Source organism: Eulemur rufifrons, chromosome 16 (assembly GCF_041146395.1).
Source record: "Eulemur rufifrons isolate Redbay chromosome 16, OSU_ERuf_1, whole genome shotgun sequence".
Taxonomy (NCBI): Eukaryota; Metazoa; Chordata; class Mammalia; order Primates; family Lemuridae; genus Eulemur; species Eulemur rufifrons.
Genome location: NC_090998.1, coordinates 7,403,768 through 7,427,282, shown reverse-complemented (window position 1 = coordinate 7,427,282; position 23,515 = coordinate 7,403,768). Strand labels below are relative to the sequence as shown.

Below are 23,515 nucleotides of genomic sequence, written 5' to 3'. Positions count from 1 at the left end.
CTGCCCTTCCACAGGAGCGTCTTCATCCTCTGGAGCCCACTGCCCCTCCCAACTGGGGACCACTTCCTATACCCTCACCCAGCACTCCGGGAAGTCTCCCCCGACTCCCCCTGCCCCAGTATAACCCCCTCAGTCGTGACAGCACCTGTGCTTTCAGGGTCCCCGGGGGCTGACCTGGAGCCATCCCAGGACTGTGTCCATGATGAAGGGCAGGCGAGGGTGGGAGAGACCTTGTAGGCACAGCAGTAGGTGATGGAGTGAGAGGTGAGGAGACCTGGTGGGCAAATCCAGGAGCTCTGTGAAGGTCTCTGACATAGCTGACCTGGGTTTGCACAGAGGCCACAAAGAAAGAAACAACAGTGGTAGCCAAGGCTGCTGAGGCCAGGGGCGTAAGTGACACCCAGAGAACGGTGCCTGCCCAGGGGCCAGAGTAGGCAACACCAGCCCCGCCGCCTCTTCCCCCAGATCTCAGCCGATGGGCTGGGACTGCTCTGTGGGCACCTGTGTGCACGCTGAGTACCCACACCCACCAGGGGCCGCTTAGGTTCCAGGGGACGCCATGGAGCTGACCTTCCATACTCACCCTTCCAGTAAGAATGAGCAACCTCTGTCTTTCTCAACAGCTTCCTGGCCTATATTCTAGCTGAGGGTAAGCCTCCTGCCTACCCCCCACCACCACCCATACCCACACCTCCTTTCCATCTGCCCTCATTCCACTCGGGCCACTCGGGAGAGGGGGCAGCCCTCGGAGCCTCTGTTCTGTCCCCAGTGGGCAGTGCCCAAGCAAGGGGTCACCAGCATGGCCAGACCATTGGGTCCATGGATAAATCACTTACCCCAAAGGCTCTAGATGAGCCTAGAACAGCGCTTAACGTTGGGAGGGACCACCGCAGAGTGGTCATGTGAGCAGGCTTTGGTGTCAAACTGCCACCTGTTACTAGCTGCGAGAGCATATGCAAGGCACCAGCCATAGGCGAATAAGCCACATTCACCAGTCATACCAGGCAATACTGAGAGAACTTCCTTCCTCCTGGGGACTTTGTGAGGATTCCAGGTACACAGCAGAGTGCCGGGAACAGAGCGAGCCCGGCAAATGCTCGCTACTATGGCTTGTAGTATTCCCTGCGTCTTCGCTTGCTGACTGAAACTCTCTTAACCAGAAGTGAAGCCTTCTGTTCTTCAGGTAAGGATAAGGCATCAGCTGCCACTACCCCTGAGGTTACAGTGACATATCTACACCAAAGTGTAAGTGACAGATACCAGAGAAATGGAGCTGGCCTAGCGCTCACCTTGGCTGTCCAGGCAGGTAGATCGTCTGGGGGTGATGGGGACGAAGAGGAGCTGTTGCACCCTCCCAGGGCTCCAGACCCAGAGTGTCTCACTGCACCCCACCGCTCATGCCGAGAGAGGATGTATGCGCTCCCCCAGACACCACTGCCCTGCGGAGCCCCCGTGCCCACATCCGGGTGCTCTGCTCCTGCCACAGCGGCTCCAGCCACCCACCTTGTGGAGAGAAGGCTTCAGTGCAGGGGAGCACAGGGGTGACAGCTGCCCAGCCCCAGCGCTCCACCCCCACTAGGTCCCTCAGGCCTCTCCCAGCCCCCCACAATACACACTGAAGCTATCCCATTCAAGCAGGCACAGCCACTGCCCCTGGACTCTCCGGCTCCTTAGCCCTGGTCCCCACAAATGCTGGATGCAGAAACCAGCACCTTGACCCTGCCCTGGAGTAGCCTCTCCCACTTCCTTCCTCCTGAGAGGCCTCGGGGCTCCTGCCTGGGTCCCCTGCGGAATATCCCGTTATCTTTCCACACTAAGAGAGCTCCAGCCTCTTAGTGTGTCTGTAGTGCCTCAGTGTGGGCCCCGCCAGCCCTGCCCTACCAGTGAGTCAGTAGGTGGAGGGTCTACTTAAGTATGAACTCCACAGTTTTTCTTCCGTGCAAATGTGCATATCCTGTGCAAATCTGTCTTGCACGCACCTCTTCAATGTACAGTGTGCAGGGCCCAATCCAGTGTGTGCATATTGTCGTGTGGTCTTTTCATTCATTGCCCTCTAGGACTGCTGAGAGCCAGAACCTTCCTTCCTCTCTGCTCTGTGCACGTAACAACAGCTGTGGCTTCTTCACTGACCTGGGCAGGTGGCACAATACAGAGCTGAAAGCACTGCTTGAGGAGTCACTGCCGCTCCCTTGCTGGGTGATCTTGGGCAAATGATTTTGCTTCTGTGTGCCTGTGTTCCCTCACAGGACGCGTCCTGCCCAGCTCTGACGCTCCGCGACTGATCTGTCTCACCTTCCACACCCACCTCCTCCCCTTGTTTCCTCTCTCTTCCTGGCTGTTTCAGAAGAGGCTTGCTCATGGCCATGATGCAGCTGTAAGGACACTATCGTCACCCTTCATGTAACTAAAGCCTATCCTGCTGGGTCCCCGATGGAGACAGAACCCACATGGGGAAGGGCAGCCAGACGGCAAAGCCCTCTCTCCTGAGGTCACCCCGCCCCCGACTCCAGCCCGTCTTTCTGGGTAGCACAGGTGGGACAGGGGACCATCTGAATAAGGGTTTATTAAAGTCTTGGAGGAAACAAAAGGGAAGGGAACAGAGAGTGACATACACCTCGATTATCTGAGGCACAAATGCAGCCTCAGCCATAAACCCCTTACTGTGGAAGGGAGGGGCGATGGGGGATGTCACACGACTGCCTTGCTGTTAGCAAGCAAGGCGCAGGCGCAGGTGCAGGGTGCTTACAGAGGCCTTCACTAAAGGACTTTGCTTCAGCATGAAAGTCCACACAAAGCCCGTGGGGTTTGGGAGACTTGGAACTGGAATCTCCAGGCTCTGAACTTGATCCTCTGGGCAATCTGCTGGTGTGGAACCTGGTCCGAGAGTCTCAGGGCACAGTCTCTGGGGCTGCTCTTCCCTGCCCATCTGCTCCCCTTTTCAACAGCTTCTTGGTTCTTTTTAAACCTTTGCTATTCTCCCAAAGCCCTGCCTCCTCTGTGTTGGCCTCCTGCAGGTCATGCTTTAATCTGTCCAGTCCTGCTACTGGATGGGGAAGGATGAAAGGGCCTTCAGATCTTAAGGTGGAGGAGGACAGGGTCAGAGCCTGTCTGAAATACCACCACACCTAGCAAAAATAGCACGCTGCTAACTGGGCTTCTGCACTGACTGTACTAAAATAATATGTCTACTTCTATGATGGCCAGCCTCTGAGATGGCCCCAACGAGCCCTGCTTCCTGGTAGTCCTGTCCTTGTGTCATCTCCTCCCGCACTGTATCAGGGTTGGTCTGTGTCGATGGAATGTGCCAATAGAATACAGCAGAAGTGATACTATGTCACTTCCAAGGCTGGATTATAAAAGATATTTTGGCCCCCACCTTGCTTTTTCTATCTTATCACTCGGGAAAGCTGGCCACCAGTCCATAAGGACACGCAAGGATCCTACAAGGAGGGCCAGGTGCAAGGAACTGAGGCCTCCCGCCCACAGCCGAGTGAGCCATCTTGGAAGCAGACCTCCGCCCCCGTGCAGCCATCAGAGGACTGCAGCCCGGCCCACACCTGGGCAGAAGCCTCGTGAGAGACTCTGAGCCCAAACTACCTATCTCAGCCACTTCTGGACTCCTGACCCTCAGAAACGGTGAGAAATAATAGGATTGTCATTTTAAACTGCTAATTGTAGGGGTGAGTTATTACACAACCACAGGTAACTGATACATGTTCCCAACCTTGAATTTCGTCACCAATGACCCCCATCCTAGCACCATAGCCTCAATATTCACCAAGCAGGCAAAAGAACGGGGTGACTTAGGGCACTGAAAATATGCCCAGCCACAACAAGGCTCAGGGCTCACAGTCCTGCCTCTAAGCCCAGATGCCAACTAAGCACCCAGGGCCCATATTTCAGCATCTGTCTCTCTACAAGTCTAAAGTGAAGTTCAGAGTCGGGCAGCTGTCCCCTTCCCTTCCTCTCTGAGGTCCACCTGCTGAGTACTGTCTGAGAACCACTCTTCCCTAGGTAATTGCTAAAGTGAATGTCTGGCACCTTCAGGTGGTACCCCGCCCCCTTCGAAGGTGTGTGACCTCAGTCTGTGGCTTCAAAAGGGCAGGTACATCAGAATACAGCTCAGTGTGCCTCACGTCATTAGGGAGAATGGGTGCCCAGAGGCAGGGAGGACATCTCAGATGGCACCAGACCTTTACCGATAGGAAGCGGATGGACAGATTCTGTGGAGCACAGAGCAACGGGGCCTGAAGCCCAGCAGCAATGAGGGGGAGGACATGTTCCAGACATGCGGGATGGGAGGATAGCCGGTTAGACCTCCCAGGGTAAAGAGTCTCTGGGGTCCTCCCTATCCCCCGGGGCCAGGACATGATACTGGGGCCAGAGGCGTCTCTGCTGAAGGGGGGGGTGAGTGAGCTGGAGACACGCAGGTGAAAGGAGGCTTCGTGCACAGGCCATCAGCTGAGGCCAAATCTGACGACTGAGAGGAGGAGGCCACCTGGGAAGGTGTTACAATGGCTCTCTATTCCCCTGTGCTCTCCCCGACAGTCAGAGACTATGGGGAGCCCCCAGCCTGCCACCGGGAGCTCTTGCTGTCACCCAGAAGGAGCTGGATGACCATCAGGCCCAGATCTGCTGCCACTTCCAGAAGCCCTGTGACCAAATGATAGACCCCAGGTGAGGACCACCCGGACCCTCTCCAGGGCAGAATCTTCTTCCACTCACAGGGCTGCTCTCGCCAACAAAGTACCAACAGTGAGGGGCCAGGTCACGTGGCGGTAGCCACAACGCTCACCAGAGAATAGTCAATGGGAGGCTGTGCTCAGACCATCTGCCTCCACTGCCAGGCCCCGCTCCCGGACACATCTGTCTGCCACCTGCTTCTCCTCCTGCCCGGGCACCTTCCTCGAAGGCTCCGATAGCTGGTGCATACTTCTCCTTCTCTCTGCCCCATCCCAAGAACTTGCCCACAGACATAGGTGGGTGCGTGTATGCTCCCAGGCACCGGGGCTGCTGCAATCTGTAGGACGAAGTCCCTCCCCCAAGGAGCCCACAGTCCTGTGGGGAAGACAGACAGGTGAGCAGGAGGTTACCATGCATCAAGATATGCTCCAGCGGTCTTGTGCAGGGAAAGTAATCTCACCTGAGACAAAAAGGGCTTCCCAGAGGACGTGAGGAGGGAGGTATCCGTGGCCCGATCATCACATGCCAGGCATTTACTCCTCTCAAGAACCCAATTCCATATTATTGTCCCCATTTGACAGATAAGGAAACTGAGGAACAGAGAGTTTAAGTAATTGCCAAAGGTTATCTATCAAATAAAAGGCAGAACCAGAATGTGAACCCAAACAGATTGGAGGCTGACCACCCAAGCCGGGGTTTCTCAAGCTCGGCACTGTTGACATTGGGCCAGATACTTTCTGTTGTGGAGGTGCTGCTTGCGCATTGTGGGATGCTTAGCAGATCCCTGGCCTCCATCTACTAGATGCCAGTAACAGCATCCCCCTGCTTATAAAAAACAAAAACAAAAATCTCGAGATATTGTCAAATATCCTCTAAGGAGCAAAATTGCTCCTGGCTGAGAACAACTGACCTAACGATTTTGCTATTAATATTTTCCCTCCCTAAGCAACTAATGATATTTATTGTCTGCCAAATGCCAGGCACTCTCCTGAGAAGTTTCAGTTATTAACTCATTTAATCCTAACAACAACCCTCTGGTGTGGGGACCATTGTCCTCATCCTTGTTCTTCAGATGAAGCTATTTAGAGGCTCATAGAAATTATCTAAGCTGGCCGCGGTTACAAAGCTTCTACGTGGTAGTACCTGGACTTGAACCTGGTGACTCTGGCATAGGAGCCCACCCCTTCAGCCACTATGTTATGCTGCTTTTTGGTCTCTGATGACTGAAGATCATGGTATTGGTTAAGGAAATGCAGGACATATTTGGGAAACCGTGAAATCATGAGTGTGACTGGAACACACATGCAAGGCGGGAACCGTGTGGAGGGACGTCACACAGAGCCCGGTTATGGAGGAAAAACCTGCCCAGCAGGTGAGTGGATCGGAGGGCACAGTGATGGAAAGTTTTAAAGCCGGGAAGGGGCATGATCACTGAGACTTTAGACAGACAGGGACCAAGTGGGAAGGGTGGGCCTGAGGGCCAGGGCTGGTGACCAGCACTCCTTTGAGGTTGCTTTAGCCGCTGCCCATGTGTCCATAACCTACGGAAGTCAAGGCCCTGACTTGCAAGCCTGAGATGACCTAGGGATGGGGGAGCACGCAGGACAGACCCAAGTCTCATCAGAGTCATCCCTCTGCCCCAGATCCCTGGTGTGTCCACATCTCTACTGACCACTCCGGACAGAAGCCCAGGGTCCCAGCCTGGGGGACTCAGGGACCTCAGCTCTCCACCCAGCTCCTGTATCTCCCTGCTTTCCTGGCACTGGGCACAGAAGCCTCAAAGTGCCCTGGCCCTTGTCCAGGTGTCTAGAGACAAGACAGGGAGACTGTGGACAGGAATGGGCAGGCTCCCCTGTGGCTGTTTGGATTCCCAGAGAGAACAAACTCCTCTCTAGAGGCTGGATCTGACCAAGGCTGCAGATGAGGCCAGGAAAACCCAGATCCTTTCTGCTGAGCACTTCCCCTTGCGGGACAGCAGGGGGCAGCACCAACAGGATTTGCAGAAATAAAGTCACTGGAGCACCCTGTCCTTGTTCCCGCAGCTGCCGGAGGTGGAAGGGATCCATGCCCCGCCTAAATTTATATGCAAGAACAAAAACTTCTTTCTTCATTAATCATGTGGATTAAAGGTGCCCCTGGAGCCAGAATCTAGCATCGTCTTCAGGATCCGTGACCTCATTCTTCTAATACTGTCTGGTTTAGAAAGGACCATCTGGTCACAAAAAATTATAATTTTAAATACATTTTATTTTGTAACTATTAGAGTGATTAAATGATATTACAGAAATGTCACTAAATAGAGAAACACTGTTTAAATCATCCATAACCCTATACTCTAATGACATAGTTGTTTTAGATTTTTCTCATGGATGTTTTCTCTGTGCACACAGTATACTCATTAATACAACCGGGTCGCCTGCCTCCTTTACTGCGCATGCCCGGGATCTCGGTGCGCTCACCTGTTGGGGCCTTAGCATAGAGCAGCTGCGGCCTGTGCTCCTTGCTGGGCTGGGACTCACAGTCGGATAGAGGAAAGGGGGGCAAAGTAAATGACTGAAGCATTAGAAATAAGGTGACCAACTGCCCTCACTTGCCTGGGACTGAACCAGTTCTAGTGTTGAAATCCTCTGTCCCAGGAAACCCCCCAGTCCCGACAAACCAGGAGGATTTCTAATAGGCCACGCCACTAGAAACAAGTCCCCCAGACCGAAGCCGTTCAGAGTTCAGAAGTCCATTTTCATCTGTTTATTGGCCTTTTGTCTGTAGCTCTTGGCTTTTCCCCCAGCGGGGCTGCCCCAGGGCAGCTCTCCTCAAACTTTACACCCTTAAAAATTTGAGAACCCCAAAGAGCTTTTCCTTATGTAGGTTATAGCTATTAATATTTGCTGTATTAGAAATTAAAACTGAGAACATTTTAAAACACAAACACACGGAAGCACCTATCCTGCCAGTTATCAAGGGACAAGTCTTCACACATCATGGGGCCTCAGGTGACTCCACTGTATACTCATGAGAGAATCAAAAACAGCAAATCACATCTTCGCTTTGCTATGAAAACAATTTTGACTTCACAGACCCTCTGAAAGAGTCTTAGAGATGATGGGGCTTCGCAGACCACATGTGGAGAACGGCTGCTCCAGGAATCACAGTATGCATCCTTAATTTTTCAGTCGTCTTAGAGTTCATATTTTATCACTTCACTAACGTGAAGGACACTTGCAACCATATGAGTCCATCTTCTCATCCTTTATGCTGTAGTTTTCATATATGTTACAACTACATGTGTCATAAACCCCACATACAACGTTAATAACTCACTGCAGCCTCAAGCTCCTGGTCTCAAGCAATCCTCCTGCCTCAGCCTCCCAAGTAGCTAGGGCTACAGGTGAACCACCATGCCCGGCTAATTTTTCAATTATTTTTTTGTAGAGACGGGTTCTTACTATGCTGCCCAGGCTGTTCTCAAACTCCTGGCCTCAAGTAATCCTCCCCGCTTGGGCTCCCAAAGTGCTAGGATTATAGGGGTGCGAAACCACACCCCACCAGTTATATATATTTTAAAGACATTAAGAAAAAAGTGTTTATATTTCCCTACAAATTTACCATTTCTCTACTCCAGCCTGTCGCTCTGCTCCCCCACCTGGTTTCATTTCCCTTCCCCCTGAAGAACTTTCTTTAGCACTTCTCATAGTGCAGATCTGCTGATGGCAAAATCTCTGTTTTCTTTTATCTGAAAATGGCTTTATTTCATCTTCCTTCTGGAAGAATATTTTCACTGGGAAAGCAATTCTGAGTTGACTTTTTTCTTTCAGCATTTTAAAGATGTTCCACCATCTTCTGGCCTACATTGTTTTTGATGAAAAAAACAGGGACGTCAGAAATGTTGTTCTCTGTACGCACTGTGTCCCTTTTCCCTGGATGCTTTCAAGATTTACTCTTTATCTTTGTTTTTAAGCAGTTTTACCATAATGTGCCAAGTCGTGCTTTTTTTGTTTTTATTTCCAATTCTGTTTGGGGTTTACTGAACTTCTTGAATCTGAAAATATGTCTTTCACCAAAGTTGGGAAGCTTTTAGCCATCATTTCTTCAAATATTTTTTCTGCCTCATTCTCTGTCTCCTCTTCTTCTGAAAGTCCAAGAACACATTTATTAGAGTTTTTTATATTGTCCCACAGGTCCCTGAATTTCTGATCATTTTTACAAACATTTTCCCTCTCTTCACCAGATTGGATAATTTCTATCTACCTGTCTTCAAGTTCACTGACTCTGTCTCTGATCATCTCCATTCTTCTATTAAGCCCCTCCAGTGAATTTTTTTATTTCATATATTGCAACTTTCAGTGCTAGAATTTAAATGTGGTTATTTTTAAAGTTTCTATTTCTCTGCTTCTGTTTCCTATCTTTTTTTTTTTTTATTATGAGCGTATTTTTCTTTGCATCTTTGTGTACAGACTCCAACATCTGGGTCATCTTGGGGGATCATCTCTGTTAATTGTCTTTCCTCTTGAGCATGATTTGTTTTTCCTGTTTCTTCATGTTTTGAGTAATTTTGGATTGTATCCTAGATACAGTGATTGATACATTACAAAAACTATGGATTCTGGGATGTGCCTCCAAGGAGTATTGATTTTTTTTCAAGTGGGCAGTTAGCTTTACTCAAGCTGCAAACTATCTTGGACTGAGCAATAGCTCAAATCTAAGTTCAGTTCTTTCTAAGCTTAGTTAGGCTGCCTGGAGTCTGCTCCATGCATGCATTGTTCAGGGTCACAAAGGTAGAAATACCTGAGACACTTAAATAGCTTACAACCTAATTATGAGCCAGGCATCACACAAGGAGAGGACAACACACCTGTAGAGCCTGGAGCCTATCCTAGCACCTACCTATGCCCTAGACAGATCAAGGTGAGCAAAGGCCTCTGGTGATGATGAAATTAAGGAAGGAGTGCTGGCTCTCTCTCAGACCTGCTCCCCTTCCCTCCCCACAGCTCCAGAGCCCACGTTATTCCGTCCTCATCCTCCCCATGCCCCCACCCCATGGACATGTGTGCCATCCCCTACAGTGCCAGCCCTGAAGAGTCTATGCCATAATTACTTGAGTAACTACTTTTGCTTCTCTTGCCCAGGCTACAAACTGTGGAGCAACAGCCACTCCTGTCTCCCTGCCAGCTGGAGAAGAAGCCCCGGAGCAGCAGAGGTGATGCTGAAAACACGACGGGGCACAACTGCCCAGCCCACAGGCCCTGCAGTGACCAGCGGTCCATACAGCCACCAGGCTCCTTCTCCAGTCCAGCATCCCCAGAGGCTTCCTCCCCTTGACCCCAACACATATTGCAACCACAGCACCTGGGTGGGACCAGGAAGGCCCTCATATTCAAAGTGTTAGATTTCCCCAAAACAGGCACACACCCAGGCCCTGTCTGCCCCCGGCACGGGCTGCAGGTGTGTGGCCCTGCCACTTACCCTCCGAGCTCCCTGACCTCTTTCTCACCCCGCCTCACCCCAGTACTTTAACCCCTGACTATTTAGGGTGACCACCTGTCCTGGTTGGCCCATAACTTCCCCCACTTTCAAACTGAAAGTCCCATGTCCCAGGAAACCCCTCACTCAGTCCCATGGACATCAGAATAGTCAGTCATCCCACCTGCCCTGAAGTTCCCTTAAAGGCCTTTCTCCTCCTCTCCTCCAGCACATCCCCTAGAAAGTCTTCTCGGACGGGCTGGCCTGGGTTCTCCAGTTCCTAGGCCAGTGAGGGCAGCCACAGCCCTGGTCTGTGCCTACGGAAGCCTGACTGATTGCTGGGAAGACTCCAGGCCTGACCCTGTGGGACAAGCAGCCTCCAGAGGGTGTGGGCAGGATTCAGAAGACGGCCTAAGTGCATGCTCTCCACCCATGCTGGTGAGGCATGAGAGGAAGAGAAAGCTCAAGTTCACGGGTCGTACGCTTCAATTTCTACTAGAGCAGGCTGGTAACCTCCACGAGTGGGAAGGTCAGGGAGGGACAGAGATGGCCCATGAAAGGTAGCAGCTGAAACTCACAAGGAGCCGTCATACCGGTGTGATACACGCGCATAGTAAAAATTAGTTCTAAACAGTACAAAAGAGTCGAGTGTCAGCGCCCCTGCAACCCTGATCTCTGAAGGCCGGTGTGGTTGGGGGAAGTTTTTCCTCCAAGCTGTGGTGGGGAGCTATTCCCGAGACAGACAGCAGGTGGCGCCCAACCCAGCGAATTCGAAAAAGGGAACTGGCGGAGTTAAGTAACTACCCAGGTCATTTCCAGTAACTACCTCCTCCCAGGGGCCTTCTCTACCCTTTGTGCCCGAGCCTGGGCCAATTCTCCCGCTGGTCCCGGATGTCCTGTTCTCCTGGACCCAGAGTCGGGGAACTACCCCTGGAGAAGCCCTCACTCCGCAGGCTGCCCGGGCAAGATGTGAGTGTGCTGTGCGCCCTGCGAGGCCCGGAGGAGAACAGGTTGTGGAGAGGGGGAGGGAGGACACGAGGGCGTATGTGCACACACGCACACGTACACACGCACGCACGCACGCACGCACATGCACAGGGCAGTCAATCCACAGGGGAGCCAGGCCTTCTCTGGGGGTGGTCAGGTTCAGTGGTCGCAGCCAGGAAACATCTTCCCAGTAGATGCCTCTCACTTGTTCCAGGGTTGATCCCCCAGATCCCAGGGTGGGGGTGGGGGTTGCTGAAGCAGAGAGCAGCCTTCTCCTCTGGATGAGACCTCCCCGGAGCTGAGCAGGAGGCTGTAGGGGCTGGGGTGAAAAAGGGATAGACAGGAAGTGCCCTGGCCTCAGGGCTGACTGAGGCCAGCACTGCCACTGCCTTCGCCAGGCCCCTTCACCCCTTAGCTTTGCCTGCCCCCACTCCTGCGTATCCACAGGCCTCAGGCACAGCTTTGTGGCCTCACCTTGCCCTCCCCAACTCACAGGTGGTGGCTGCTCCTCTGGGGAGTCCTCCAGGCTTGCCCCACCCAGGGCTCCGTCCTCTTGGCCCAGCGGCTATCCCAGCAGCTGACATCCCCCAGGTACCCACAGCCGTATCTCAAAGGCCAAGAGAGCACCGTGGACATCGAGGCCCCAGAGGGCTTTGCCGTGAGACTCGTGTTCCAGGACTTCGACCTGGAGCCATCCCGGGACTGTGAAGGGGACTCTGTCACAGTGAGCTGGGGGGCAGAGGTCCTGCAGGGACCCTGGGGAGGGCAGCGGAAGGTGGCTCTGCCCTGAATCACCCATCTAGAGGAGGGACGAAGCGCCCTGGTCAGGGCCCTGGGGCCCAGCTTACCCGGAGGCGATGGTCAGCCCCCGGGGCACAGCATCCCACCAGGGCTCCTCCACGGCTGCACGTGGGCCCCACAGGGTGAAGGAGAGGGCAGCAATCAGGCCCGGCATTTGGAAGACTTAGGAAGGGACACACAAACATGGCAAATCTGCAGAGTCAGGGTCAAGGACTCACATCAGCCGTTAAAAATATGTCATCACGTATTTGTTGAGTGCCTGCTCTATCAGGTTAGGAAGCTGGGCATAAATAATGACAAAAGGTTAAGTAACTGCTCCCACTGAGCTCAGAGGAGCTTTCACAAAACTTCTTAGGACAAGGACATCATTCAACTAAGGACATTTTAAGAACAGTAGTTTACATCGTCTTTTGGTTTAAATTTTATTTGTATCAAAATAAAACACACATATAATTTTTTAAAAATTAGAGTTTTGTAATCCCAGCACTTTGGGAGGCTGAAGCAGGATGATTGCTTGAGGCTGGTGAGACCAGCCTGGGCAACATAACAAGACCCTGTCTCTAAAAAAAAAAATTAGCCGGGCATGGTGATGCTCAGCCGTAGTCCCAGCTACTTCGGAGGCTGAGGCAGGAGGATAGCTTGAGCCCAGGAGTTCGAAGTTACAGTCAGCTATGATTACGCCACTGCACTGCAGCCTGGGTGACAGAGTGAGACTCTGTCTCTAAAAAAATAAATGAAAATTTAAAAAACAAAAAAGGCTTATAATGAAAAACAGCACTCTCCAGACTACTCCTTCCCACCCGATTGCTGCTCCCTAGAGGCAGTCATTTCCAATTCATGTAGTTGTTTCATCTGGTATTTATCTTCATATGTATAAAAACATGCTGTTCTATTTTATTTTTCACTTTTATTTTTACATATTTTCTATTAACCTTCAACTAAAGTGTGAAAGATGAAGACTAGCTTTATCTTAGATCTTCACCATCCACATTTCCCTCCCCCATTCTCTCAGTTTACCTATTTATCATTTTTATTTACTTCTAGATTTACAATTTACATTGTTATCACTACAGAATATTCACATCTGAGCACATAGGATATAGCAATTATACTCCGTTTCTTCTCCAGCTTTTGGGCTTCCCAGAAGTCAGTTATTACCTGGAGTTCCTTGGGGTTTTTGTTTGGTTTCGTTTTGATTTTTAGTTTGCTTAGTTCTCTCTGTAACTAATCCCTCCACGCTCTTAGCTGGGAGAATAAATCTTTTCCTGAAATAGTCAGGCACAAATTTCAATCTCTAAGTCCTCCTTTTTATTGGTGACACCCCTGCTGAAGATCTCTTGATGATTTCTTTCCACAGTCTGAGTTCTTTGCACTCTAAGCCTCCACACATTCTTGGAGTTCCCTTCTCCCTCTTTCTGGGGATTTCCTTTACCTGTCCTGTGCTGAACCCGAATTCCATATTTTTCTCCTTGGTTTACTCCTTTGTTTTGGAGAAGCACGTTAATAACTTCCTTAGAATGGGTATGATAGAGTAAATTTTAGAGGATCTTACATGTCCCCAAGTGACTTAGTTCTACCCATACAATGGATGGATAGTTGATCTGGGTATAGCATTCTAGATTGGAAGCCCTTTTCTTCCAGAATTTTGATGACATTGTCTTAGTCTAGGTCTAGACTTGTTAAGAAGTCTGATGCTATTATCATTCCTGATCCTTAGTTTTTTTCTCTCTAGAACTTTTGGAATATTTTCCTTATTACCAATTTTCCAGACTTTCATTATGACGGGCCTTGCTGCCAATTGTTTTTCACTCATTGTGCAGCTTTCTTTTACTCTAGAGACTCTTTTAATCTAGTCCTTCAATCCTGGGAACATTCTGGTATTATTTCTTTAATAATTTCAAGATGTCTGCTTTCTTTATTTTCTCTTTCTCTTGTAATTCAGCTGTTTATGTCCTGGAATGATTCTCTAGTTTAGTTATCTGTTCTGTTCTATTTTCTATCTCTTTGTATTTTTATTCCACTTTCTGGGAGATTTCTTCATCTTTGTTTTTTTTTTTAAGAGATGGGGCTCTCGCACCGTCACCCGGGTGGAGTGCAGTGGCACAATCACAGTTCACTGCAGCCTTGAACTCCTAGGCCAAGCAATTCTCCTGTCTCAGTCCCAATAGCTGGGACTACAGGCATGTGCCACCATGCCTGGCTAATTGTTTTTTTTTTTTTTTTAAATTCTGTGCATAGACAAGGTCTCACCATGTTACCTAGGCTGGTTTTGAACTCCTGGTCTCAAGCAGTCTTCCTGCCTTGGCCTCCCAGAATGCTGAGATTACAAGTATGAGCCACTATACCCGGCCGAGATTTCCTCATTTTTAAAAGCCCAACCTTTTAATTAATGGGTTTTTTCCCGCTGACATATTATTTCATTCCTAAGAGCTCATTCTTATTTTCTAAATGTACCTTTTTATAGAGTATTATTCTTGTTTCATAGATGCAATATCTACTCTTTTCCCTCCTTTGGGGTTATTTTTAAATGTTTCTTTTGTTCCTGATATCTCTACTTCATCCAAGTTCCTTTTTACTGTTTGTTTTGGTCTCTGCTTTTTGGGCTAGAGACTCCCCTACAATGTCGATAATACTGGCTATCCATTCATACTTAAGAGTGAAGCACTAAAATGCTGACTTCAAGTTCTGTATAGACAGCTAAAATTTGTCAGACGATAGCTTTGAAAATAGGGTTTTCAACAGGGTGACCTAGATGTGCTATTGTGGGCCTCCCAACTGTCAAAATATAAAAGCATTTTCTTTTGGGACAGCGGTTGTCCCAGAGAGGACTCTGCAGTCTCCAGCTCAGGGTCCCCAGCATCCTGGTAGCGAGCTAGGAAAGGGGCTTGGGGGAGAGAGGTGCATCTCACTGTTTGACAGGTCGACCCTCATTCAGTCTCTCTGCTTTCAGTACACTGAGTCCTCACTTAACGTTGTCTATACAACTATGGAGGTTGTGCCTTTAAGAGAAACGACGCAGAACGAAACCAATTGACCATCGGCTAATTGCTATAAATAAGAGTGAAGTTCCTGTGGTGTATTTCAGGTCACAAAAACATCATCAAACTTCTAAATGAAAAGCAAAACCCTTCTAATATTAAACAGTGAAATAAATGTAAGCCATACATACATTTAAGAAAGGTGAATGAAAACAAATAAGACAGTTATTTACCCAGTTATTCCAATTCAGGGTCTCAAGTAGCCAGAGCCTGTCCGGGCAGCTCAGGGTCAAGGTGGGGGAACCGGCCCAGGCCAGGACCCCGGCCGTGGCGGGGCACACTCACACGCCCACACACACTCACACTGCAACCATGTGGACAATAGACACCGATCCACCTAACAGGCACAGCCTTGGGATGTGGGAGGAAGCCGGAGTACCTGGAGGAAACCCACACAGACACGGGGAGAGCGTGCCAGCTCCACCCAGGCGGTGGCCCCAGCCAGGAAGTGATTTTCTTTTTCCTTGTCAATGTTAGAAAGAAATGACATTGCATGAAATAATGAAATTCAAGGACCTGCTGTGCTGGCCTTCACCCCCCTGTTAAGTGTGCCAAGGGACCGCAAGTCCAGGGTTTCTTCTTCTTTTTGTTTTTTTTCTTTCTTTCTTTTTTCTTTTTTTTTTTTTAGCAAACCGGGGAGATGAAGCTTTTGGTATAAAATGAAGATACATTCCCCTGAGTCCAGACTCTAGTTCAAGCTAGGTCAGGCCTTCTGGTAGGGTGGGCCAGAGGGCGTTGCCTGGATGCACAGGGTATTCACGAGGATGTGGATTCTAAGGTCTCCCTCACAGGCTTGCCACCTGCTGTCCCCTTGCAAGCCCTTCCCTCACCCCTATCCCCTGGGGTCCTCCGTGCCCCCGACTCCACAGAGCTCTGTGATAGGAACCTGCTTGCTTTATGTTGGCCCCCACCTTTGCCGACTCAGGTTGCCACTTGTCTGTCTCCATTCCGTCTTCCAAAACATGTGACACCTGTCATCTGCTGTCATCTCCTCTCCTTTCTTTGTCCTTGATTATATATACCATTTTATCCCTTTGCTGTCAGGTTAGTGAGGGTTAAGGTAGAAGAGGAGATAAATGAATGTATTTATTGCTTCAGATTTAACGGTTGGGACCATACTTTGTTCAATTCAGCCTATGTCTATTGAGTACCTACCATGTGCCCTGTTCCTCTTAAATCATGGAAAATTTTCATCCCAGCCTAACTCTTCCCTTGTCATAGGGAGAGTTCAAGTTCAGGAATGGGATTCCTCCCTCCTCTCTGCTCCCAGACCAAGTCACACACACACCTCAAATGCAGAATTCAGTACACTACTAGTTCATTCTTTACTTGTCAACGTCCTCAGCCAGACTGTGGGCTCTTTGGTAGCAGAACTATGCCTTAGTCGTATCTGTGTCCCCAGCACCTAGCACAGTGTCTCACACATAGTGCATCCTCGGGACCTTCTGTTGAAGGAATAGGTGAAAGAACAAGTGAAACTCCAGCTTACCGAGTGTAGGACCCACCACAGATTGAATTTTGAACGAGCGGGTATGTAGCGTCAGCCTCGCCACTGCCCTTAGCGCAGATGCCGGAGAACACCACGGATGTCCTAGCTGGAGAGGCCTCACAGACTACTTACAGAAGAAAAAACTGAGATCTTGGGTGCTTGAGAAAGTCCCATGTCACACAGGGAGTTAGAAGCAAAGTCTAGAATTTAACACAGGTCCTACGACTCTCTGTTGTGCGTTCACTCTACAGGTGACAAAATTTTACAAAATTTTTCCTTTGTATGGAAACTATAAAGGAAAAATTTTGTCATGAATATTTTGTAAATAAAGGTGCATTTAGCTACAATTTCCCATTTCCCCTATGTATGGCAACTTTTGGAACACCCTGTACTTTGCTAGTTAGAATCCTAAGAGATTTTATGTAGTTAACAATTCATGAGAAAGAGGAGAAAGAAAACCAGAGGGTTTTACAACCAAATAACTCGGTCAAGCACAGTGTCCTGTACCGAAGTGCTTCCTCCCGGGAGGCAGGCCTCCTAAACACGGGGAGTTACATTTGTTGATGTTCTAAGGAAAATATCAGTGTTGGAACTTGCCCAAGCAAAACCTTGCCAACTTTTACCCGGTTAAATATGATCAGAGTGAGATGGGCTGGACCGAGTCGTGGAGGAGTTTGGGACTTGCAGAGGATGAGGGCATGGAGGGGGAACATGGCTCAGCATGAAAGTCAGAGATGAAACGAGCCCAGCGGTGGGCTGTGCCGGGAACAGAGACGAAGCATGAAGCGTAGGCCCAGGGAATCCTTCCAAGTCGCCCTTCCCTGGATCCCACAGGCAAGGATTGGAGCGGGGGCGAGACCGTGGAAGGGGGATGAAAACAGAGACGACCTGCTCTAAGAGCTCACCGGGTGAAACAGCATCATCCGGCACACCCACGCTGGGGACACTTGTGTCCTCCGAGTCCCACACGTGGTGAGGGCTTCAGTTACAGCGCATGGCGTGAGAGGAGGGCTCAACCGGAAAGGGCAGGGCCCCGGGCGCTCGGTCTTGGCAGAGGGTCTTATTGCTGCACAGATGGTGGCCATAGAAAGCTATTCGGAGAAGTGGAGGTGATGAGAGGGGCGTGCGGACGGGGGAGAAGCCAGATGGGGAATGATGTCTGTATAGGCATCGAGTCAACTGTGGTGCTCCCGGCACCACATTGAACATCAGGGACTCCGTGGTGAGCAAAACATGTAGTTCCTGCCTTCCCAGAACGTACAGTCCAGTGACCATTGCGGAAACGCTGGAGTTCCCAAGGAGTTCTTGAAAAACGGAAAATGTGCTGGGCTTTATGAGATAATTAAGGCAGGCTAAAGAGACATTCTAGTATGTGGTCGTATCTGGAAGAAACTTGGGAGTCAATGGTGGAACAGGAGGCTCCTTGATGAAGGCTCCACGAGGTGTGGCGTCTGAGTCCCAGGGTGTACAGACCTCCTAGACGGGGCTAGAGTCATGCCAAGGATGTGACCCTGCGCCCACGAGGAGAGCCGACTCACCCCACAGCTGCCTGCCCCCTCACCCTTCCTCCCCTTTTCAGATCTCAGCCAGTGGGATGGACCTAAGCCGGTTGTGTGGTCAGCAGGGCTCCCCTCTGGGCAGGCCTCCTGGTCAGCGGGAGTTTGTGTCCTCAGGGAGGAGTTTGCGGCTGACCTTCCACACACACTCTTCCTCAGAGGACAAGACCACCCACCCCCACAGGGGCTTCCTGGCCCTCTACCAAGCCGTGGGTAAGTGTCCCTACTCGGGGTGCAGGGAGGGAGCCTCTGCCCCCAGCCATGACCCCTGGTATCTTGACGCCACAAGTAGAAGTTTGAGTGACAGCTTGATGGCTGAGTCTGGGGGCTCAGGGACACCTGGGCCCGACCCAGCTCTGCCCCAGCCCGGACCGTGCTGGCAAGCAGCCGTGCTAAGGGGCGGCCACTGCCCGGCCTCAGCAGTTGTTTCCATGCAGACTTACAGGCCCAGTGTTTGCAGATCGTCTCATTTTTGAAGAGATGCCAAAAATCAAGATTTTTTTAAGTGAAATTCTAGATTTTCAAATGGTGACTCAGATTTTTTTTAAAGATAATGTATGCACAAGATAAAATTTTCAATAACAAAAAAAAAGACAATATGCTAAAAAAAATGCGTCTTCCTCTGATCTCTGGCCCTTCACTCCTGGCTACCTTCTCCAGAAACACCCCTGTTCCCCATTTCCTGGGCATTCTTCCAAAGACATTTGATATCGTTTGAGTATAAATTGTGTGTTTGTGTGTGTGTGTTGCATACCATACACAATGCTCTAAACTTTGCGTTTTTTCACTAAGTGATATATCTTAAAGGTCGTCCCATATCTATATGGTTAGCATCGACTCATTCTTTTTTAATGACCACATAAAATCCCTTTCACTGATGTGTCATAATATATTTAATCAATCCTCCACTGATAGATATTTTGTTGCTACAAACAGTGCTGCTGTGAATATCCTTGCATATAATACATCTATCTTTGAGTGTATGTGTGAGAATATCTTTAGGGTAAATTTTTAGAAATGGAAATGCTAGGTTAAAAATATTTGCATTTTTAATTTTGATATTGCTAAAATTTTCCTCCAAAAAGGTTTTGCTAATTTACATTCCCACCACCCATGTATGGAAGTGTCTGTTTCCCCATACCCTACTTATCACAGTTATTTTCAAACTCTAAGTGTTGACAATCTGATTGGTAAAAACTAGTTCAAATGGTTTTAAAGAAACACTGTGCAGGTCCAGCTACATATAGCCATGGGCTGGAATCAGCCCCTGGGCTGCCAGCGGGCACATCTGTGCTAGGCTCAATGGCTGCTGCTTTCCTGTAGCTGTGAGCTGCAGTCCACCCACCAGCAGGGCCAGTGTGGGCTCTGAGGCCATCAGCACACCTGGAGACAGCCCCGCCGAGATCCAGAATCACTGCCAGGAGCCCTATTACCAGGCGGCGTCAGCAGGTGAGTCCCAACCCACTAAGGAAGTGGCTTCTGTGTGCCTCACTGTCACCCAAAGGCCTGAGGCCCTCTGAGCACCTTCTTGTTAGTTAACACAGCACCTTCCAATACTGAGCCTGCTCCTTGGCCTCCCCTGGTTTTGCTCCTCAGGGACACTCACCTGCACGGCCCCCAGGACCTGGAAGGACAGAGAGGGCAGGGAAGAGGTTCCTCGGTGTGTGCCCGGTGAGTGGCTCCCTGCCAGTGCTGTTCCAGTGGCCACTTCCCCAGCCAGCCTCAGCGGTAGCTGCGACCTGTGGGGCCCGGGGCTTTAAAGGGGAAATAACACAGATGGTGAGGAAGAAAAGGGCAATCAAGAGGCCCAGAAGAGAAGAGGCAGGAGCTTGTCCCTTACTCCTCCAGGGTCACAATATATCTGGGAAAATTAAAGTCTGGAGGAAGTTAATCAGATGGACAAGGGAGGGAGGGAGAAGGACAGATGAGCTGAAATGAGAGAAAACCCTCTCTTTATATGGTATGTTTTAAGAATATACAGACAGGCTCTCTTCCCCCAAAATAGCTCCCTACCTAGACACCACACAGTGCCAGAAAGTGCACCATTAAAAAAAACAAAAAATTTATTGAGATAAAATTCACATACCATAAAATTCACCATTTAACCACTTTAAAGTGTACAATTCAGTAATTTTTAGTGTACTCACAATGTTGTGCAACTATTACCACTAATTCCAGAACATTTCCATCACCTCCCAAAAAACCCAGCACCTCCAACTCTCCCCTCTCCCATCCACTGGCATCCAGCAAGCTACAGGGTGTCCCAAAAGTCGCCATACATAGGGAAAATGGGAAATTGTGGCTAAATGTACCTTTATCTACGAAATATTCATTACAAAATTTTTCCTTTGTATGGAGACTTTGGGGACAGCCTGTACTTTCTGTCTCTATGGATTTACCTGTTCTGGACATTTCATGTGGATGGAATCAAACTATGTGGCCCTTTGTGTCTATCTTCTTTCACTTAGCATAATGTTTTCAGAGTTCGTTCATGTTATAGCAAGTATCAGTATTTCATTCCTTTTTATGGCTAAGTAATATCCCTTTGTATGGATACACCACATTTTGTTTATCCACTCATCAACCGTTGTTTCTACTTCTTGCCTCTTGTGAATAATGCTGCTATCCGTGTTTGTATACAAGTTTTTATATCAACATATATTTCCAAATTTCTTGGGCATGTACCTAGGAGTAGAATTGCTGGGTCATGTAATAATTCTATGTTTAGCTTTTGGGGGAACTTCCAGACTGTTTTCCACAGCAGCTGCACCATTTTACAGCTCACCAGCAATACATGAGGGTTCAAGTCCACCCTTTTTGAAACCCACACTTTTGAACCAAAGCATTGCCTTCCTAACCCCACCCGATCCACAGGAAACTGTAGGGGCAGCCTGAAGGCTCGTAGTGCTTTGGGAGTGGGTGGGAAGGCAGGTGGTAGTGGGAGATGTTGCAAAGGATGAAGTGACACAGAAAACAGTCAAGAGACTCTGAAGACAAACTCTGCCTGCAACGTGACCTGGCCTGGGGTGCTCCCACCAGGAGTCTAAGGAATGGCTTAAAGATGGCGGAGGAGGCAGGAGGCCGAGCCCAGCAGAGCTAGCCCCAGACCTGTGTTTGTCCATGCTCTCTGCCCCTCTGTCCACTGTCCTGAGTCCCACACAGGATAGTGCCCAGTAGCGTGACTGGTTTTCTGCTCCTGCCTGCCCACGTGGTCTACACGTGTGGGTCTGCACCAGGGTAAGTGTCCTGACCCCAGGCGGAGCCAGACAGGGGCCTTCTTCACAGAAGTAGGTCTTTAATCAATGTTCCTTGAGGCCACCGCCAACTGTTCACCCTGCCTCTCCTCCCACGCAGTCTGTGGACGGCCAGTCGTCCCCGTTGCCCAGAACCAGACGACCCTCGGTTCTTCCAGAGCCAAGCTGGGTAGCTTCCCCTGGCAAGCCTTTACCAGTATCTACGGCCGCGGGGGCGGGGCCCTGCTGGGCGACAGATGGATCCTCACCGCTGCCCACACCATCTACCCCAAGGACAGCGTCTCTCTCAGGAAGAACCTGAGTGTAGATGTGTTCCTGGGCCACACAGACATAAATGAGATGCTGAAACTGGGAAACTACCCCGTCCGCCATGTCGTTGTGCACCCAGACTACCGTCAGAATGAGTCGCACAATTTCAACGCAGACATCGCCCTCCTAGAGCTCCAGCACAGCGTCCCCCTGGGCCCCAACGTCCTCCCGGTGTGTCTGCCCAACAGCGAGGCCCTGTACCTCAGCGGCTTGCAGGGCTACGTCAGTGGGTTTGGTGTGGAGATGGGCTGGTTAACTACTAAGCTGAAGTACTCAAGGCTGCCCGTGGCTCCGAGGGAGGCCTGTGAGGCCTGGCTCCGAGGGAAGCAGAGGAAGGAGGTGTTTTCTGATAACATGTTCTGCGTTGGGGATGAGATGCAGAAAAATAGTGCCTGCCAGGGGGACAGCGGTAGCGTCTATGTGGTGTGGGACGATCGTGCCCATCACTGGGTGGCCACGGGCATCGTGTCCTGGGGCGTCGGGTGCAACACAGGGTATGGCTTCTACACCAAAGTGCTCAACTACGTGGACTGGATCAAGGGAGTGATGGACGGCAAGGACTGACCCCGGGGCACTGAGCAGTCACCATCCAGCATTGTGGAGGCCCCAGTCAAGAAGGGGGTTGAGAGTCAGGACTGACTTCTGGGGGTTAGGGGACAGGGGTCCCTATTCAAGTCACTGATGCAGCAAGCCACTATGAGAGAGAAGTCCTCCTCCCCTCGAGCCTACACCAGCCCAGGTAGAAAGCAGAGTCCCACAGCCTCTTCTCCTCACTCTCTACCTCCCCGCACACTTGCACTGCTCCAGGGAAGCCCTGTTTCACCTCGAACATCCTTTGAATCCCCCTCCCCGACTTCATCTGTTGACACAGCATCTTCCATACCCACCTGTGGAAGCGTCACCTCTCACCCCCTATTGAAGTGGAACAGGGACGGAGGGGTCTTAATTGCATTTCATGTCTGAAACATTCCGAAGACCCTTTAGTTGACCTCCAAATAGTCAAGCTATTGGCTTCACCACTTACCAACAACTCCTAGATGCACTTACAGTAAGAGCTCCCTTTTTGTTTTATACCTTCTACATGCCCGGTGCTCCACGTGTTATTTCACTTAATCCTCACACCATATTTGCAAAGGATGTGTTATTATCCACATTTCACAAATGAGGAAACTGAAGCTCAGGGAGATAAAGTGATGTGCCCAAGTGCCAACACTGCTGTGTGACTGTCCTCAAGACCTGCTGGATCACCCACTTCCCTGTCCCAGTCCCCATGCCCTTACAATTCCCTCTCCCTGGGAATTCCTGCTTCTGTGAAGCTGGCATCGTGTGGCTCACACTTTCCTGCTGGCCCCGTCTCCTGTGGACACCGAGGTGAGCCCAGCCCAGCCCTGGACTGAAGTTGCTGCAGACACCCCAGTCTGTGCCCCATTATTGAGGGCACTGCTCCACCTGAGAAGACCAACTGTTTGATTTTTAGTAAAGATTTTAGGTGATTTACAGTGAAAGATACAAATAAAATACAACTATTCAACAAAAATAGAAAATGAATACCATAAAACAGGAGAGCAAATTTGTGAGCGTTGAGAGTCAAGTTGCTATATGGTCAAAGGTTAAATTTCTCTTTGAGAAATAGCAGTATTCCAAGTTGTATGTAATGTGGTTACTTCTGCTTTTTAAACCCACACACGGTACAAAAAAACTATTAAAAATGCTCTCAAAATGTGAAACAAAGGTGATTGTGGTCGGTATGATTTTGGCTGTTTGGTTTCCCCTATTCTCTATTTGATAAGTTTTATTTAATAAGCATGTATCATTTTAACTTATTTTACTTATTATTGAAAAATGATATGAGTTTCTTCCTGCAAAGCCAAAAAAGATATACCTTTACCTATATATGTGTGTGTGTAGATCTACATCTCTATATCTCCATCTACATCTCTA

General features: G+C 49.7%; 1 protein-coding gene across 1 annotated transcript; it reads left to right on the top strand.

Moving 5' to 3' along the window:
• The first annotated feature begins 10,981 nt into the window (after positions 1-10,981).
• On the top strand, positions 10,982-23,289 carry C1RL (complement C1r subcomponent like). The gene is made up of 6 exons (XM_069491114.1): positions 10,982-11,150; positions 11,623-11,851; positions 18,035-18,224; positions 19,335-19,460; positions 19,608-19,682; positions 21,366-23,289. Exons 1-6 carry the CDS (start codon positions 11,032-11,034, stop codon positions 22,136-22,138), a joined length of 1,512 nt encoding a protein of 503 aa, XP_069347215.1. The 5' UTR covers positions 10,982-11,031; the 3' UTR covers positions 22,139-23,289.
• Positions 23,290-23,515: the final 226 nt, after the last annotated feature.

Excerpts from the sequence above, each read along its gene's own strand:
- C1RL (XM_069491114.1), top strand. The coding sequence starts at position 11,032 with ATGTCCTGTTCTCCTGGACCCAGAGTCGGGGAACTACCCCTGGAGAAG. Across the intron at positions 19,461-19,607 it reads TTACCAGGCGGCGTCAGCAG|GGACACTCACCTGCACGGCC; the intron begins GTGAGTCCCAAC and ends TTTGCTCCTCAG. Across the intron at positions 19,683-21,365 it reads GGTTCCTCGGTGTGTGCCCG|TCTGTGGACGGCCAGTCGTC; the intron begins GTGAGTGGCTCC and ends CCTCCCACGCAG.